The 18,059-nt window shown below is 36.9% G+C and overlaps 3 protein-coding genes across 5 annotated transcripts; all 3 read right to left on the reverse strand.

Moving 5' to 3' along the window:
• LOC18782146 (NAC domain-containing protein 86) lies at positions 782–5,446 on the reverse strand. 3 transcript variants are annotated; one of them, XM_020558988.1, is made up of 7 exons: positions 5,163–5,446; positions 4,743–5,021; positions 3,157–3,434; positions 2,684–3,031; positions 2,123–2,581; positions 1,819–1,900; positions 782–1,681 (listed from the first exon to the last, which is right to left on the reverse strand). In XM_020558988.1, exons 2-7 carry the CDS (start codon positions 4,897–4,899, stop codon positions 963–965), a joined length of 2,043 nt encoding a protein of 680 aa, XP_020414577.1. In that variant the 5' UTR covers positions 4,900–5,021; positions 5,163–5,446; the 3' UTR covers positions 782–962. The 3 variants fall into 3 exon arrangements, with proteins under 3 accessions (XP_020414577.1, XP_020414576.1, XP_020414575.1); XM_020558987.1 differs by having other exon boundaries at positions 782–1,675; positions 3,151–3,434; XM_020558986.1 differs by having other exon boundaries at positions 3,151–3,434.
• Positions 7,441–9,161, reverse strand: LOC18781725 (probable glutathione S-transferase). Its single transcript, XM_007217234.2, has 2 exons — positions 8,822–9,161; positions 7,441–8,557 (listed from the first exon to the last, which is right to left on the reverse strand). The coding sequence occupies exons 1-2, from the start codon at positions 9,131–9,133 to the stop codon at positions 8,213–8,215; spliced, it is 657 nt and encodes a 218-aa protein (XP_007217296.1). The 5' UTR covers positions 9,134–9,161; the 3' UTR covers positions 7,441–8,212.
• On the reverse strand, positions 9,589–17,851 carry LOC18783929. Its single transcript, XM_020559032.1, has 9 exons — positions 17,490–17,851; positions 16,419–16,505; positions 15,845–15,934; positions 15,640–15,726; positions 15,317–15,511; positions 12,550–14,634; positions 11,642–11,788; positions 10,249–10,610; positions 9,589–9,910 (listed from the first exon to the last, which is right to left on the reverse strand). The coding sequence occupies exons 1-9, from the start codon at positions 17,538–17,540 to the stop codon at positions 9,799–9,801; spliced, it is 3,216 nt and encodes a 1,071-aa protein (XP_020414621.1). The 5' UTR covers positions 17,541–17,851; the 3' UTR covers positions 9,589–9,798.

Raw genomic sequence — 18,059 nt, forward strand, 5'->3', positions numbered from 1 at the left:
CTTACAAAATAAAGGCATGCAGGAGCTCCTAGGAGTGATGGGGATCGGGATTCGGACACAGGTCACAAACCATATACACGAGCACCGAAATCTAGGGCTAGTGTAAACTCAAATTCATGCCACATAAATAATAAAAGATATCATAAAACTACCTAAATAAGAAAATAACAATATATCATGAAATAACTAATTAAATGGTAAATATCTATCTTGATCCACCCCTATGCTCCTGCATCAAGGAGTATATGTGACAGATATGTTATTACCCAGTTTGATATATCACAATATAAAGATATGAGCTCTGTTACTACTTGCCACGCTTATTACAAGTAAGCCCTTACAAGACAAAGGTAGGAGCTCTTAGGAGTATGACAAATGCTATGTTACCTAATTTGATAAATTGCAATACAAAGATATGACCTCTCTTGTAACTTAAAGTGATATATATGTTGTTCACAAGTGGCTTCGAATGATATCGTTTGGGGATGCTTTTCTAGAAAGCACTTATGTACTTAAGCGCTTATGACAAAAGCGTTTTTATTATAAAATTGTTATAATTTTCATTAGAAATCCAAGCGCATTCTTGAAAAAGCACTTGGAGACTAGTGCTTCCTGAAGAAGTACTTTTACGACCTAGAAACACTTCTAAATTTTTCTGCCAAATGCTGTCAAAAGCATTTTTGGGTGTCAGAAAACTCTTTTCACTCTTCCAGAAGCACTCCCAAATAGGCCTGAAATATAGTTACCACACATGCATACATGAAAAAACAAATAATAATAAGAAGCAAAGAAATCTCTATTAGTATAAATCAATATCCAATATTACATGACTTTGTGTCAATATATAAAATACAATTAATTGTAAAGATATATTTAAGAAAAGTGTAGCTATGGGTTAGGCTGAATTATCCCCCTCTCCCAAACAAACAAACTATGGTTAGAACCGAAATAAAATGGTGAGTTCAAAGAGCCCACATGGTACAAAGAGCCAAAGAAACAGTGAGGAAAACCCCTATCTTTTTCAGAAGCACACTACAACTATTCCCACCTCTTATATTCACCAAGCAAACCTTTTCTTCTTTGTTGCTCCACTTAATTAATCCAAGTCTCTTCTTCTTGCTAACAGTAGAGTTGCCTTTTTCTTCCACAATAGCAGCAGTTGTGGTTGTGGTGAATGCATCCATCAATTTTTCATCTTCCACATGTTGCCCAAAATAAATGATGTGCATCAACAGAAGTGTAACTGCACAAACAAGAGTGCTTGCAAATTTCCTCCATGGCTTTGTGGATTTGCTAACTCCAACAAACTTGTCCATCCCAAAAGCCTTGAAACTCTCAAAGAAAGAGCCTATATTCTCACATTTTGTTTGTGTATCGACTCTTTCTACAAAGACGTTGTGCCCCAACACTGGGTTTAGATGGACCTTAACGGTTTGTGAAGGCATTAACTGGTGAAAAAATGTCTCGGCCACCTGACGAGTCGAAACAAACATGCCATGGTTAACTTGAATTTCTTCGATGACTTCGAAACTTGGAGAAGGCGAATAGTCATCCATGGTGCCATCATTGAGGAAGTTATCGTTTGGGTCTTCATTGATGAATCCAAGTGAGAAATCATCATTCGTCTCGCTATCGTTGAATTCCTTAATCATGCCACTTTGATCCCCAGTTTCTCCTGCAACTAGAAACAAATGTACGTAACTAAATAACCTAAGATCTCTACCATCACCTCACTCATCTCATGGTAATTGAGCTAAAACTCATTGACCACTAATATGGAAAAGAAAAATATATAAGACTTAAAGCTCTCATATGTACCTTGAACCTCATGCTCTTGCTCTTCCCTTCGAAAACCTGAAATGTTTTCTAATGGAACTACCTTGTTTTCTTCCATGAAACTCTATCCAATATCCAAAAAAAGGAAAACTATATCAGTATCAAGAAATAACATGTATATGAACAAAATATTGTACCTCACCATTTAATGTTGTATCTAAATGTTTGACACCTGAGGTCACCCAGAGATCATGACTTTTAGTCAAATTGCATTTTCAATAAGCTGGTTTTATTTTTTAAGCAAGCCAAGTATGATGAAATGGAAATTGATAAGTTGTAAAGGTACCTTCTCCAGATATTTGTCTGATATTCCTACCCATCTTAGATTCTCAGCTGTATTCTCCATCCTAAAATCATCCTCCAGATCTCCAATGTCGATTGGCCTTGTATACGGATTTTCCCATGATTTGTCCACATATCTCATAGAATTCATGTGATCAGCAATCTGATTATAATGAGCGTCTCTGTCAACAATAAAGCTAAAGTCATTGGCTGGAGCAGCATAGTTTCCACCCCATGTCTGATCAGCAAGATTACTGGACTGATTGATCATTTCTTGAGAAACATGTGCAACTGAGAGAATTTCCTGCAGTGCATCAGTCTCAGTACTTGTGGGTTCAACTGCAGGATTTGAATATTGCATCGTCTTGAAGTCGTTGATTCCAACTTGAGGGAAATCCTCCACTTCTAATGGAGGAAGTGAGAGCCTATGCTGCAGCCTTGCACACTCCAATGCTATATCAACCTGCAAACAAGGAAATGGTGTTAAGGGACATGTACGGTATGATTCTTATTTGAACTAATAATTAACATGAAAAATATATATCGACTCGGAAATTAGTAATACCTTAGATGGAGGGTATGGAACGTTTCCATGATTGGGAAATGAAGAAAACGAGGATGAGCAATTAAATGCATCTTTAGATAAGAACTGTGTCCATTTTCCATCTCTTTTTCTAGCCATGTCAAGTGAGGATGTATGGACAAAGTTTGGTGAAGAAGAGCATGCGTTCATTTGCATCGGATAACTGGAGCTTTCGAAATCTTCACATCTTCCACCATCAGAATACAGTTCAACGCTTGATGAGTGATCACTGGTAAGTTGGTAATTGGTAGTACTTGTGCTTCCATAATGCTCTCCTATCTTTGGCCCCGTTGCACTCTTCTTGAAAATACGACACAGCGCATATGCGTCCTGCACATTACATATGTGTTTCGAAAAGATGAATAAATTAGTAATTTGTGGGAATTATTTTGTAATGAAAATGAATTAATATGAACCGTGGATTTTGACAAAGCAAATTAGAAAAGAACCTGAACCTGCAAGCCTTGTGCAGTTTCACACTCTCTCTCGTCAAGGCGATACTCATGCATAACCCAATCGGTTCGAATCCCGTGGGGTGCCCGCCCCCGGTAATAAACTAGGGTTTTTTTCATGCCTACCGCGCGCGTCTGAGAGTTTACTTTGCGGTCCTTTCCGGTGGCCTTCCAATATCCAGCTTTAGTTGCACGATTGGTCCTGGATCCATTAGGGTATTTTCGATCTCGCGGACTGAAGAAATACCACTCCAGATCTTTGCTGGGTAATAATGACTTTCCTGTATTAATAATTACAATTTGGTTAACCTAGTTATAATGAAAAGAAGGCCGTAGCACTTGCATGAGTAAGTCTAATTGAGATATAAAAAAATTATTTTAGCTAATCACACGATACGATTATCTGGAGGTGTGATCTTTCAGCATCACTCGTGAAAAAAGTTACAACCAAAATAATAAGGTACCACACCAAACCAACCACATAAAGTCATTTGTTTACCTTTTTTGACTCCATTTATCATCTAGATTATTGAATTTAAATCCCATATTGCATGGTTTTACAACATATATTTTAATAATAATGTGAAAGCTTTATATAATAGTACTAATTAAGACTGTATGATTGTTCTGACCAAAAAAAAAAAAAAAAGACTGCATGATTGTTCTTTTTAGGGTCCTTATTATAAACCAGAATCTCTTTTGGGAACACGTCAGTCACAAGTTTAAGCTCCAAAAATGCAGCAAAAGAATTTAAAAGGGTATGAAGGAAGAAGTGCATGGAAAGCATTGCTCGGAACTCATACCTGTCGCAAACACAAAGCAATCCTTTTCTTTTTCCATATGCTAGCCTATATATACCTTTTTGACTTGTCTCCCATAATGTTGTCTCACTAAGACATATAAAACTTGGTGTTCACAACAGGAACCCTAAAGATGGAGGGACCATATGTCGGTGTCTCAAGCACTCTTTGGTCTATAAATTAGACCTATTAAAAGCCCTACTGGATATTTAATTGTTAAAAAGCCAGCATATTTGACTAACAAGTAAAGAAAGTGCTTAATTCATGGTTAAGTACTTCCCAATAAGAGCATAGTTGAACAAAAAGAAGGATAAGCATGCCTATGTAATTTGTGTGATCATATTTAGGAAAAGGTCTTCTTTATAGGGTCTATGTATCAAATTCATCTTATAAATCAAGCTTTGGTCTTGCTTAATAATTCGATTACAGAGTCTTCTTCTTCTTCTTCATATTCCTAATCCAAATCAATCTAAAAATTGTTGCCGTATGAAATGAGCACCGATCGGATGCAAAACAATCGATTGAAGTAAGGATTAGAGTATTTTATTAGGAGAAGCAAACCATTTTTAAAGACTCTAATTAAGGTGGTGTGTATTTCTCCTAAATTAATCATTTCTCACATTCTAGAAATCGACCTAAAGCATTAATTCAAGTATTCTCAAAAGGACCGGAAAGAAAAAGAATAACAATTGAAAAGAAAAAAGGTGGTAAACCAATGTTAAAAAAGGAAAGAAGATGAAGAAGCAGCAGCAGCAAGAGTAGAAGAATGGAATTAAGAAAAAGAAGTACCTGGTAAGTCCCACGGCTCACACTTGTAGAGATCAACTTCAGGGATGACCTCTAATTCGATCTTACGGCCATTAATCTTTCTTTTGAGGTAGTAAGCAACCAGTTCTTCGTCTGTGGGATGAAACCTAAAACCAGGAGGCAATGAAACAGGAGCCATAAAATATGGACCTTCTTCTTCTTCTTCTTCTTAATTGTCCTAAAAGGCCACAAATATTATGGCTAGCTAGCTAGGATGACAACGCTCGTCAACAAAACCCTCAAGAATTTCACCACAACACCCTGTAAAAATCAATTAGCCACAAAACCCTGTTAGAATGTTACAATTTTAAATAAATACACCATGCATATCTATACACATACGTGATATATCTCACGTATGTACGTATACATACGTATATGCTTATACACACACAAACGAACCTTAGCTAGCTAGGAAGAGGAAGAAGATGAAGATCCAAAGCTGGGAATTGATAGGGAGAAAGGGGAAGGAGTGTGTGGAAGTTGAGAGAGAGAGAGAGAGAGGTGGAATGTTGGGGGGTTGCTTGGGGTTTTGTTAATAAGAGAACAAAAAGGCAAGAATGAAAAAGCAAAATAAAGATGGGGAGGCTGCCACCCCGGCCCACCTGATATTTCCCCAACTTTAACTTTACACATTTGTTTTTCCTCAACCAATCAACATGATCAGGATTCTTCCTATCGTCCTTTGGAAGCTGCTTAATCTCTCTCTCTCTCTCTCTCTCTCTCTCTCTCTCTCTCTCAAATGATCCCATGCTTCGTTCTTGTCCTTTCTTGAACCTCTACTCCACGTGGTGGTATCTTATTGGAGGCATAACCAGCCTTTTGTGGAAACAAGTATATTTCTTAACGAGAAATGGCGGAAACGAATTTCGGCGGCGTTCTAACTCAAGACTGTCCTTTTCACATGCTCATCCGCCCGTCCCCACATTCCTTCCTTGGTTTCTTTTTCCTTTTCTAATACCCGATTAGATGATTAATTAGTATCTTCCTTTTGTCTTTTCTAGTCATTGGTATCAGCTATCCAACTAACAGTTTTTACTTTTTTACTTTTTTTTTTACGCAGACCATACCAGAAATTAATCTACCCATTAAGGTCTAATATACATATAAGACATGTGGAAATATTTTATTTTAATTTTAAAAAACAATGCAGTTAGTTGGAGGGTCCAAACCATATGTCCTATGTATATTGAATGGGAAGCTAATGTACCTGAAACATACAAAATTTTCTCCCTACAAAAGGTAACCAAATATTCAAGTGAATTCTTAGATTATTTTTCCCTAAAAAGGGGTTTTCATGTTATATAAGTGTAGCCTTGTAATTGATACGTAGTTTATGCTAAGATTATAAGAATATGAGAAAACTTGGCATCCATCGATTTGATCCCGTCACCTATCAATTTGATATCAAAGTCCAATTATGTATGGTTGCGTTCATGGAGTAAAATTCCACGACTTACAACAAGTGTCGTTGGGATGGAGACGAATAGAAGTTTATTAATGTAACAACACGTCTTTTCAATTCTTTTTTCTTCATCAACTACCTCTAGTTTTTTCTCAAACTTAATTTATCTTCATATTCTATACCGTGAAAAATGGTTTTAATCTCAACTTTTTCAGTATGAGCCTGTAACTCTTCATGGTATATAGAATATTGTTTATATCATTATTTGACTGACCCTCTTCGGCAAGGGTAATACACGGGAAACAATACCCTAACCAAAGGCCTCCTGATCCAGCCCAACCATTGGGACCCATACCGAGCGTCGTCGAGGGGACTGGCTCAATGTGGGACTGTTGGTGTCACCCCAGAGCTGCCATGTGTCCTTGAACCAGATCAGTAGGATGGCTTGCCCAGGAAATGATAACCCAAGGTGCTTTCCATTTCTCTTCTATAAATAGTGCTCTCGTCCAAATGCACCAAGTAATAGTAATTTGACACTTGTATTCTTATTATGATAAAATACTTTCATACTCTATTTTAAAGTGAATTTAAGTATCGAAGAATTTTCGGTCAATACCACACGGTGTCAAGTTCTTCACCTTTACTCTCTCCCTCAATATGATTGATTACAAATTCAAGCCACAGTACATGATTTTGAAGGGCCGAAGAAAACACTAATTTATAAAATAAAATAAAAAAGACTTGCAAATGACAACCATACAGTAGTTATAACTGGTGCCACCATATAGTGTGTAACTGGTGCCAGGGTGACAACTCAAGTTCGGATCCCCAATCCCAATTAATTTTTAAAAAAAAGTGAGTTTTATACTATTGATCACCTGTCGCTCATACCATCCATAAATTTCTTACTAATTAACTGTTGGATAAACTTCGAATTCCCTCTATGTAAATTAAATTAATTTAGATTATCATTTGTATTATAAAAAAAAACTTGGATGATTGACATTTAAAATTGATTCAAACTCCAGCACATTGGCATGAACGGACCAAATATTCCTTAGATGCAAAGGGAAGTCCAACAATTAAAAGGGTCCAGGCCGGCTTATGGTAGCTTAGAGATATATAGGCCCAACCAACCCACAGACGCAAAAGTGGGAACTTTCGAAACCCAACTATGAGAGCTTGAGGATATCATAAGCGAAGACTTGTGAACTTGTGAAGGCACCGAAACGGGAGCGGCTATAACGTAACTGCATTTATGTCTAATCTCAAAGACAAGAAATAAAATATATGTTTCTTTTAGTCGAGTGAAAAATGAGATTCACTTGCTAACAAGAGGTCTCAGGTTCGAATTCCATTGTATCTTAGTTATATATGCGTGTGAGAAATCTCTCTTCCATTTAGTTTAGATTATAATTTGTACTAAAAACAAGATCACAACAACCAAATTATAAGGATTTAAGCTTTTCATATATGTGCCATTAGACCAAAACCTCCATTGAAGTATGGACGTAGATATGTTTGGAATTCAAAGATGCCATGCAAATTTGGTACGCATAGCATTAATCCAAAGGAAGTTTTGGAATGCAAGAAAACAGATGAAGCACTTCACTTGCAATGAAGTAATTAAAATTAATTAACCTTTTTATTTAGCTGGAAACAAAGTTAAACATTAGAGAGAGATAGACACCAAAAAAGAAAAAAGAAAAAAACTGCAATATTGAACATTAGATAGAGAGAGAAGAAAAATTACAATATGATCAACAGTCAAAAAGTTCAATTTATTTATGAAAACAAAGTTGTCAAAAGACTGTCCCCTAAGAAGACTCATTTTCCTATATTATGAACTGAATCCGAGTACATTAGAGCAATTGGAGATGATCCAGGAAAATGATTATTGTTACTTATTTTTCTTCCGATACATAGGAGAGACAAGGAAGGCCTACCCAAGAACATAAACACAAAAAAGTAGACTGCAAGAGAAAGAGACCCCAAGTACACAAAGTACTAGTTTTGATCCATCAAACAAGTTGGCCGATTTCGATCTCTATTCAATACCGTTCATCTTTTTGAGAAGGAGGACAAATTCATACACCTTTTCTGGGTCTGGAATGATTTTGGCTACTGTCTCTCTCTGCAAACACCTCTTAATCCAAGCTGAAAACTTTGGGGTGTGGTCTTCAACCTTGAAGTTGCCAAACCTTTCGAATGCATTAAACCAGCTGATTATAGCAATCGCTATGATGTCCACAAAACCAAAGCTATCGCCACCGAAGTAATCCTTGTCTCCCAGACCACCCTCCAGCTGCTTTAAGATCTCTATGAAGTCTTTTACAGCCACCGCTTGTGCTTCTCCTTTGGTTTTCCATATGTTGCCGCCCGCATCGAACAACTTCATGTGTACAAGAATACCATGAAGTTAGACATGTGCGCATACTATATTTTATATAGATCCATCAAATTTGTTCACCAAATAATATGTGGGTGCACCGTGGCTATTGACAGTAAACACAAATATTTGTGTTCTTAAGCTCAAAGAGCACAAAAAAAGAAAACTCATAAAGCGCCAAAAGGAAAAAAGTGTCCTATGAGTTGAGTGGGAAATGCAACATCGAAATCTAAGATTGCTGACCATAAAAAGTATAAGAAAACCAACCTTTTTGTCAATGAAGTCAGCCCAGAACTTGGCTTGAGCCCGACCATAAGGGCAAGATGGGAGTAGTGGTGGTGAAGCCCAGGTCTCATCAATGTAGCCAACGATGATGCTCGACTCACACAATGGTTTTCCATTGTGAAGCAGCACCGGCACCTTCCCGTAAATTGGGTTCGACGTGAGCAGCAGTTCACTCTTGCCTCCAAAGAGATCCTCAGCTCTGTTTTCATACTTGATGCCCTTTTCCTCCAGGGCAATCTTCACCCTCATGCAGAAGGGACTCGCCCAACAGTCCAAAAGAATAACATCAGACATCTTTGCTCTGAGTGCTTCGATCTCTTCTATATGATTGTTCTCTTTAGATTGTGTTATCAAAATGAGGTAGATGTGGAAATTTATAGGAATGTGTATTGTTTGGAGATGACGTTTTCGATGTTCGTAAGGCCTATGTGTTGTTCTTGTTTTGCCCTTGGAAGAGAGGCTAGGCTCTTGTAAGTTTCATAATTTAATATATGTCAAGTAGCACTGTGTGTTTGTCACTTCGGAGCTTACCATGCTTGCACAAAGGCTTTGTCTTGGAGCATGTAGCATCGGCAAAGCCGGCCATCTGACATCTTGAGAGAAGGAGAGAGAGAGAGAGAGAGAGAGAGAGAGAGAGACGGGCTTACTATTTATGAAATTTACACTTCATATGAATTGCAACCCATATTAGGACATAACTACACTCAACCTTACGTTTGGTTTTCTAATTTTCCGTCTGCTGTGGCAGTTGAGATTTCGGAGTATTGGAATGTCAGGGATCTTTGTAGTTTTCTGTTGTTTCATCAAATAAATAAATAAATAAAATTACACCCAATGCTTCCCATACAATAAATTTCTTCACTGCGCATGTCACAATCTACTTAAAAATCTCACCTATCAGCTGGCTGTTGAGCTATACAAGTCCAAATATAAAGGCAACTAAAAACCAGCCCTTCAAATTAAATTTCTTTTGAGTTCTCATATCCCTCTTCAATGTCATACTTCTGATATACCAAACCTTGATTTGCCTCCCACCATCTTTCTGCATCTTTGTCAGCGAACTTTTTTCGGCTGCAAAACACAACCCCAAGTGGCAACTGTGATTCAGTTAAAATTGATTCCATGCTAACATAAAGATATGATCTTCATGTGTAATAAGGTAACCGACAGAACACCTAGGAATGATTTTATTTTATATTTAAAAAGTAAAGAGAAGATGAATACCAGTTAATGTTCTAGAGGATGAGAAAGACTTGAAAGCAAATTAAACCGTTGACTATTTTAAACATAAACTTGTGTTAAAGATTAGGAACCTGATACTTTTTAGCTTCTGTTCCCTCTCTCACAGAAGACATCATTCATGCACAAGTATAGCTAAACAAACATGGAATGATTCAGATAGAAAATACCTAAATCTCACTCGCTTTAGCCCCTTCTGTCCACTTGGCAAAACAACAAGCGTGATATACACTCCAGGTTCATATTGTTCTACCCATTCAAGCTTCACTGCTTTAGTTTCTCTTTGCTGGGATTCTGTTTTTGCAGGATGTAAATCCTCCGCTGGCCGGCCTTTCTTTAGACAAGTATCTCTCTTGTACAAGGACTTCGGTGTATCAGAGAACCCAATAGGAGTATCAGGTATGCTATCTACTTGAGGAAGTAAACGACGATTTGATGTATCGGTATTCAATGGCGTGAGTTGAGGAACAATTTTAGCAACCACATCATTTGTTTCCCTTCCAGCAGACACCTTTTCTGACATAGTCTTAAGCTGCAGCAAATAATTTGTGTAAGTTATCGACTTTACTAACTGCATTGCACCAAAACTGATATACCATGATCACAGACTGAAATATATAAGTACATTTATCTGTCCTGTAAAACAAGATTGCACAAATAGAAACTAATGATTCAAGAACTTCACATCTCAAAATTTGTCCCAGAAATATTTTTGATGGCTAGAATTTCATCAAATGTCCCCTTGCAGAAGGCTTGGATGTATTTTCAAATAATTTAAATTAAGTTACCCTGTCCAGTGACTAGAAGGCCGAAAGAGAAGAGAGTGAGACATACAATATAAGATTCTCAACAGCTGTATTTAAGACAAGTTTATGCTTAAAGTTACTTGAAGCAACTCTCATTGTTTATGTACCAGAAAAACATCCTGTAAATGTCTAGCTGTTTAAAGTTATCTAAAGTATTAATAGAAGGAAAGTTAACAGTTCATCTCACATTGCAAGATGCTAATCATTTTGGGAACACTCTACTAATAAAGATCAGAAAAAAAAAGAGGAAAGAGGCCTTAAAAAGTGATTAAACTTAAGTATGATTATGAGACTGCACAAACAGGTACACTTGAAGTAGTACACACGATCAACGAAGTAGTACACATGATCAACGAAGTTGAGATATGATCGATATCAAATGATAGAGTCCATATAAGAATTTGAGTGGGGATGTGGACAATTATGGTCACGGTCTTACATTACCCAATATCATATTGATAAGTAACTGCATTGGTGTTTTGCCATGACTCAAAGACAGATTTGGGGCTTTGAATTCCAGGGAAAATTAATTATTTCTTATAGAAACAGGATGACAACCAAATTAGAAGCTTTTCAAGCTACAAGTTTCATGGCATTGAGAAGTATATGACATTGTAACAGATGGAACAAAAATGAAACTTAAGCGATTAAAAGAAGACATGGACTTCCTTCAAAAGCAAAATGAAAATTCATGGAGTCAAAAATTGCAGCCTTTTATATAACCGATTATTTTTTAGGAGAAACAACGAGAAATTACCCTTAACGCCAAAGCTTTTATAATCTCCTGTGCTGCCTTGCACGTAGCCGCTTCCTCTCTTGCAAGGGACCATGTTTCCTCCATTTTCTGTTGACATTCATGAATCTTGTGGCTTCCAATTTGACATTTCCGTTGGAGGCTTATTGCCTAATATGAGTAAAGTGGTGAAAAACATATCCAAAATAGTATATGAACATATCTGTACACAACTAGCAGGTAACATACAAACATTATAAAATAAAACTAAGAAATTGAACTTTATATAAATTAGTATTCTCGTACAAAACCTTCCTAAATACCTAAAAGGTGACTGGAAGTCTTATTTCTGCACTAAGTCTTAGTAAGTTTAAAACTAGGAATTGGATAACACTGACATGTTTGCATGAGTGTGCAAACCCCAAAGAATAAGAGAAACAAAAATGTTATAAACAAGCACAATATATATATATAATCAGTCCCCTTCTATTGAGGGATCCCTCAAATTTATTTGAGGGACACCCTTTAGGGTTTTCCCCACGAATTTTTTTTCAACGATCCAAACCATCTATTTTTTAAGTACACATTCATAGATCATCCTTGCAAAAAATTAGACAAATCAGAAACCGTTTCGACATCCAATTCTGTCCTACAAAATCAATGAACACGGTGCTTCAAGAAATACTAAAATTTCAATAACACAATTGAGTGGTCAAACGATATCGGATTCAAGTGATTTTTTGTAGAGAGAATTTTTGAATGATTATCTAAAACATAGACGGTTTGGATTAATGAAATACAATGCAGAGTGGACCCTATAAGAGTGTCCCTCAAATAAGCTAATTTGAGGGATCCCTCAATGGAAGCTCTGTGTGTATATATATATCATATTTGCATCTGTCTAGTGTTGAAAATTAAAAAGATGGAATCACCTCAGTTCTCAGCCGCTGAATTTCTTCAATTAGCATCTCATCCGACATGGATATGCATTTCTCTGCACTAGTGGAGCTGAAAAAAGCAGAATCTGAATGCACCGAGAACACAGAAGATGAATTATATTTGGACAAAGAGTCAAGTGCTGTAGAATTTTCTCTGCAGTATGGTTTAAATAGATCAGGGCATGGGACTTGGCCCCATCGTGGCACTTCGCTTGAAAAAGAAGAAACAGGTTCTAGATGCTGCTGGTCTCCTCCATGGTTCTTCATGGCGTTCCTCATTCCAGACTTATTTTCCTTGTTACAAGTCTGTTTAATAGACAACAAGTGACCATATTTGGGCGTTGCTCCAGCCTTTTCTTCCTTCCTATCTGGGACTGCCTTTTCTTCTGTCAATAGCTGTTTTGTACTATGATTTTCTTGCTTGAATGATCTACATGAATGTGTTATTTTCTGCAGATTGTTAAAGCATGGATCACAGACTCGAAAAGCCTTGCCTTTCTTGGGTGCCAGCGAAGCATCCATAGCCTTCTTACGGCTACATGCATGGCAGAATAGAAGACCACAATTATAACAGTTATGCTTCTTCCTAATAAACCCAAAAGGCAGGTTACATCCATAACAAGTTGACTGGTCATTGACAGAAATAGATTTGTGTAAGCAGACTGCTGCCGTGGAATCTGATCCACAAACTATACTTTCTACCTGCCTGTCTCTCAACGCCTCCACAAAAGTGGGTGTGTTGCGATCATCAACATCACCTAATCCTAACTGTCCATTTGCCCCCTTTCCCCAGGTATAAACACTTCCTCTAGCAGTCAAAACAGCAACATGATATGAACCTGATGCTATTTCCCTAATGAACTCTTCTTTAAGCTTCCCTTCAACAACTGTGATTGATTTATCCTTGGCCTGTGGATTCCCTAACTGCCCATGTACTGCACTTCCCATTGTATAAACTGTACCTTTATTTGTAAGCCCAACGGTCAACATTCTTCCACAACAAACTTGAACAAAATCATGATCCACAAGCCGAGCAACAAATGTTGGTAAAAGCTTCCTCTCATTATCCACATGTCCAAGCCTTCCTTTATCTGCATCACCCCATGTAAACAACTTCCCACCTATGGAATTCAACCTGAGACGATCGACCATGATTTCAACTACAGCAGCCGTGTGCCATGATCCACATGAAACAGATTTTACCCATAAACCCTTGAGAGATTCAACTTCCCTTGGTTGAGAAACACTATCAAGATTTCCATGCCCCAGAACCCCAAAAGTTCCATCTCCATATGTAAATAACTGCCCGGCGGTGGACACTATAGCTGTATGCCATCCCCCACAAGTAACATTTGATATATTTACGCTATTCAAAGAACCAGAAAGTTTCTGCGGTAACCACTGACTCCTAGTCTTCTCCTTGCCCGCTAAACTGTCACCACAACTTGTGTCTCCCCATGTATATAGCTTACCAGAATGTGTCAGAGCACATGTTTGATATTCACCACACGAGACAGATTTCACCTGGATCCCATTAAGGGAGTCAACTAGTTTAGGGTAGCTCACATCCATATTGATTTTGTTCCCTAGTCTTCCCCCATCAGCCTGACCCCAGCAGAATACTTCCCCTTGCTTGGTAACTATAGCAGCATGCTTCCCTCCTAAAGATATATTATGTACATCCAACATCATAGTAGATTCTAATAACTTAGGCAATACAGCATCTACATGCAATCCACTGTTGTTAGTAATCCTATTGACCGCAGAATCTAAATTCCCTCCAATACTTTCACCCCAGATCATGACATCTTTCAAAATATTGTCCTTTTCAATTCTTGAAGTTCCAAAAGCATAGGAAACAAACCTATGAGGCTCATAGCCAGCATCAGAATAAATTCGCCTCCTCTTGAGATGATCTGATTCAATATGTGGAGAATCTGGAACTGAGATATCCGTTACATTTTTCATACTTGATAGGACTCTTTCCGATGAATAAAAGCTATCAGAAGAATAAGATAAGCCATCAGAAAAACACCTCTCTGAAAGTGATAGAGTAGGACTTGCACATACGCTTCGGACCTTCAAAAAAAATGCAAAGATGGGTACAAGAGCATCTCTGAACATGGTTTTAACTAAATAAAGACCAAAAATGAAATATTGATATGAGATGGTTAAAATCCAGTTATGACAACAAATATCAGTTAAGCCAAGGGAAGAATGTTCTATGAAGGAAAGGAACAAAGACAGGATTTGAAGACAAAACCCCCTCCAATACCCTGATAAATTATAATAAATTGCTTTTGGATGTAGAGATTTTATGTAATTTAACATGATCTCCAAAAACCAAATTAAACACCATCAGAAAACAATAATTCCAAACTATTCTTTTTCAGCTAAGCAATCCAGTTTTTGCTTGTAAAACAAGCTAATCCTTAAACCAAGTATACTGTGATGAACTCTCATTACAATACAAGCATCCATTGTCTTAAAGTGAACCCAAGTGCAAATCCAATTTGATATTTCACGAACAGGTGCACTTTTTAGTCACAAATTGAGGTCTGGGCTTACTTACTGAACTGCTTCAACCCAATCCACAAAATACTTAGTTAAGTTACTTTCAGTTTTTATTATTTTTACTGTTGGAACTACCTGCAGATTTGCCATTACCACCTCTAATACCTTTGGAAGCTTTCTGAATAACTTAACAATTATAAACAATAGTTGGAGAAACCAGGAAAAAAAAGAGGTAAGGTTTTAAAACCTGGGAAAATTCGGTTGCATCATCCATAACTCCAAGATTTTGCTTTCTTCTAAGAGGACCTGCTGGACTATTTAAACAACTTTGTACCTGTCTGAAACTCCCCAAACTGCTAAGTGTTCTAGGATGGCGACACCGGGATATTAAAGCTCTCAACCCTAAAATCCAGTATTCACATTGGGCTTCGTCCTTGCATATCTATGTAAAATGAACAATGAAAATAATTTAGTGCGAAACAATGAGCAGCAGAAATACCACCTAAACTCAATGAGGAAACACCACTCAAATTGAGAAGTCAGTTGTGATGTTATAGTTAATAAGATTACCAGATCAAGTGAGCGTTCACCGTGTGCATAGACAAGTGAAAATGACTGACACTCCCTTTCTGGTTCAAGTTGCCTCCGAAAACTAACCTGTGATAAGTGGAACCACCTATCACATGAAGGAAAGAAGCATATTTCTAAACAATATGAAAATTGTTAAGACTTAAATAGCACAAGTCCAAATCTGACATCAATCTGAATTACATACACTCCTCTGTCCAGGAATAATCTTTGTGACTAAGCTCAATTTCAATTGCCTTTCTTCCTTTCCAGAGTACCATATCAAAAATTTCTCATCCTGACATCCAGAAAAAAAAAAAAAAAATTTGAAATTTGGCTATATATTATTATGTAAAGAAAGAAACAAAAGTTATGCTAATTCCAAAGTTTTTGCACTTGGCCAAGAAAAAATTAAAAGAGGTTGAAAAGGTTTATAAAATAAGTTGTTCCGTAGCATGGCTTAGGAACTGGAGGTCTCAAATCTTAATTAAACCAATGAGAGCCAGCCTCATGGGATTTTTCTGTGGTTCATTCAACGTACTAGCTGGGGTATGACTGGGGACCTACTCTCATCTGTGGTGAGGATACCCTTGTTAGCAACCAAAAGATAATGGTAATAGTACATTTAAGTTGTGTTCTGAAAAATGTACTTCGAGCAGAAAGCTTAATCAGAGTTCAGAAACATTGATCTAGAAATACATCAAGATTGTCCATAGTGAAAACCACGAAATCTGCAAGCGCATATTGGTTAAAGAGAAGAACGCTACAGTACAAAACCATACTGTGGAAAGCCGAAAAGGGCAGAACTTGGGCTTCCCTCTCTGTCCATATTTCAGTAGATATGCACCCTTCTTCATAGAGACAATTGCCTGTCCAAAATTACAAACAAAATTTTTACAGGAGATAAAGCAAGCAACATTCAGTGCAAATTAATATTAGAAGCAGTACTTTGTCTACCAACAGCATACGATTGCAAGACATCAAAAACTTTACTCTATTTTGTCTTCAACTGATTACATAAAAATTGCAGAATTCTTGAGGGACTCATCAAAGAAACTTTAGATTCTATGTCGTTAAAGATGTCTCCCTATTGATCATGATTGGATTAAGGGTATATCTCAAAGTTTTAGTAATCAACTTAGATAATCTAATAAAGAACGAGGAATCACATGATAAACAAAGATCCAAAAATATCTTAGAAGCGGAACAAAATGGATGTGTTAAGGATTATTATGACCAGAAATGAAGTTGCATATCGTTTCAGGACCTCCATTACCATCTTAGATACTTAACAATAAACATGTGATTACAACCTTGAAAAATAATGGTATGCCAAGAAACAAATGGTTCCCCATTCCGCAGCTGTTGGTTGCATTGATTCATATCAACTGGCAACCTTTTTGAAATCCCACAATATATCTTTATATCAAAGTAATTTATAACTTAAAGAAATACAATTAAAATATGATTCTTTCTGAAGGATGAAAAAAAAAAGATTCTTTATAAACACCATACTAAGATTGGAAGACTTCAGAGTTAGCACCTAAGCAAAAGCAATCCCCAAATGATCCACACAAAAATAAATAATAAACAAAAAAACAAGAATTTCCAACCCAGCTCCGCACTGGCACACATATCTCCACTGATTTAAGGTTCAGAAACTCTACAAAAAAAGTAAATTGCACCACAAAAATGCTCAATAGAAGAAACAAGAGACAAATATACTTCAACCACATTGCATCATTCAAAAGAAAATAATATGTAAAAGAAGTAGAGAAATTGAAATGTTAAACCAAAAGAACCTTTTGGTGATGAGAAAAGAAAAAATGGAAACAAGGATAACAAGATGAAACCTGTTGTACTGCTCTGTCAAAGGCAGCAGTGGACAAAGAATGATCACCCATTTTTTATTTCGGAGAGAGAGAGGAAGCAGAAATGAGAAGAAGAAGAAGAAGGCCTTGAGTTGAATTTCCCCCACAGAATCAGAGAATGTGTGAGAACCAAGAATGCAGGGTCAGACCATTTTTAAAAATTACAAGCAATAATAATGACAATACAAGCAAAATGAAAAAGAGAGAGAGTGAGAGAGAAACAGAGATTATGTTTCCTTTTTTGGGTTTTGTTTTCTTTTTTAGGTGCTTAAGTGAATCTGTTCTTCCATTACTGTTTGTTCTCTTCGTAAGTTGTGCAGAGAGGCAGAGCATATAATATTATATAGAAGAAGACCAAACCCACACATATGCACGTGTACAACATATCACATGCTCTTTCATTCAGGAGTCTAGGTCTAGCTTCATTACCCACATGCTAAATTGTCGCATCCTTTGTGCATCTTTCTTATGTTTTATTTCTTCTTCTTTTTTTAGCCTTTTCTTCATAATATAGGGCCTCATAAAAATAATATAATCTTACATTTACTTCTT

This window comes from Prunus persica, chromosome G3, assembly GCF_000346465.2.
Source record: "Prunus persica cultivar Lovell chromosome G3, Prunus_persica_NCBIv2, whole genome shotgun sequence".
Taxonomy (NCBI): domain Eukaryota; kingdom Viridiplantae; phylum Streptophyta; class Magnoliopsida; order Rosales; family Rosaceae; genus Prunus; species Prunus persica.

Excerpts from the sequence above, each read along its gene's own strand:
- LOC18782146 (XM_020558986.1), bottom strand. The coding sequence starts at position 4,899 with ATGGCTCCTGTTTCATTGCCTCCTGGTTTTAGGTTTCATCCCACAGAC. Across the intron at positions 3,435-4,742 it reads TGAGCCGTGGGACTTACCAG|GAAAGTCATTATTACCCAGC; the intron begins GTACTTCTTTTT and ends TTATTAATACAG. Across the intron at positions 3,032-3,150 it reads CACAAGGCTTGCAGGTTCAG|GACGCATATGCGCTGTGTCG; the intron begins GTTCTTTTCTAA and ends TGTAATGTGCAG.
- LOC18781725 (XM_007217234.2), bottom strand. The coding sequence starts at position 9,133 with ATGTCTGATGTTATTCTTTTGGACTGTTGGGCGAGTCCCTTCTGCATG. Across the intron at positions 8,558-8,821 it reads CTGACTTCATTGACAAAAAG|TTGTTCGATGCGGGCGGCAA; the intron begins GTTGGTTTTCTT and ends GTACACATGAAG.
- LOC18783929 (XM_020559032.1), bottom strand. The coding sequence starts at position 17,540 with ATGGGTGATCATTCTTTGTCCACTGCTGCCTTTGACAGAGCAGTACAA. Across the intron at positions 16,506-17,489 it reads TTGACAGAGCAGTACAACAG|GCAATTGTCTCTATGAAGAA; the intron begins GTTTCATCTTGT and ends AATTTTGGACAG. Across the intron at positions 14,635-15,316 it reads ATGCAACCGAATTTTCCCAG|GTCCGAAGCGTATGTGCAAG; the intron begins GTTTTAAAACCT and ends TTTTTTTTGAAG.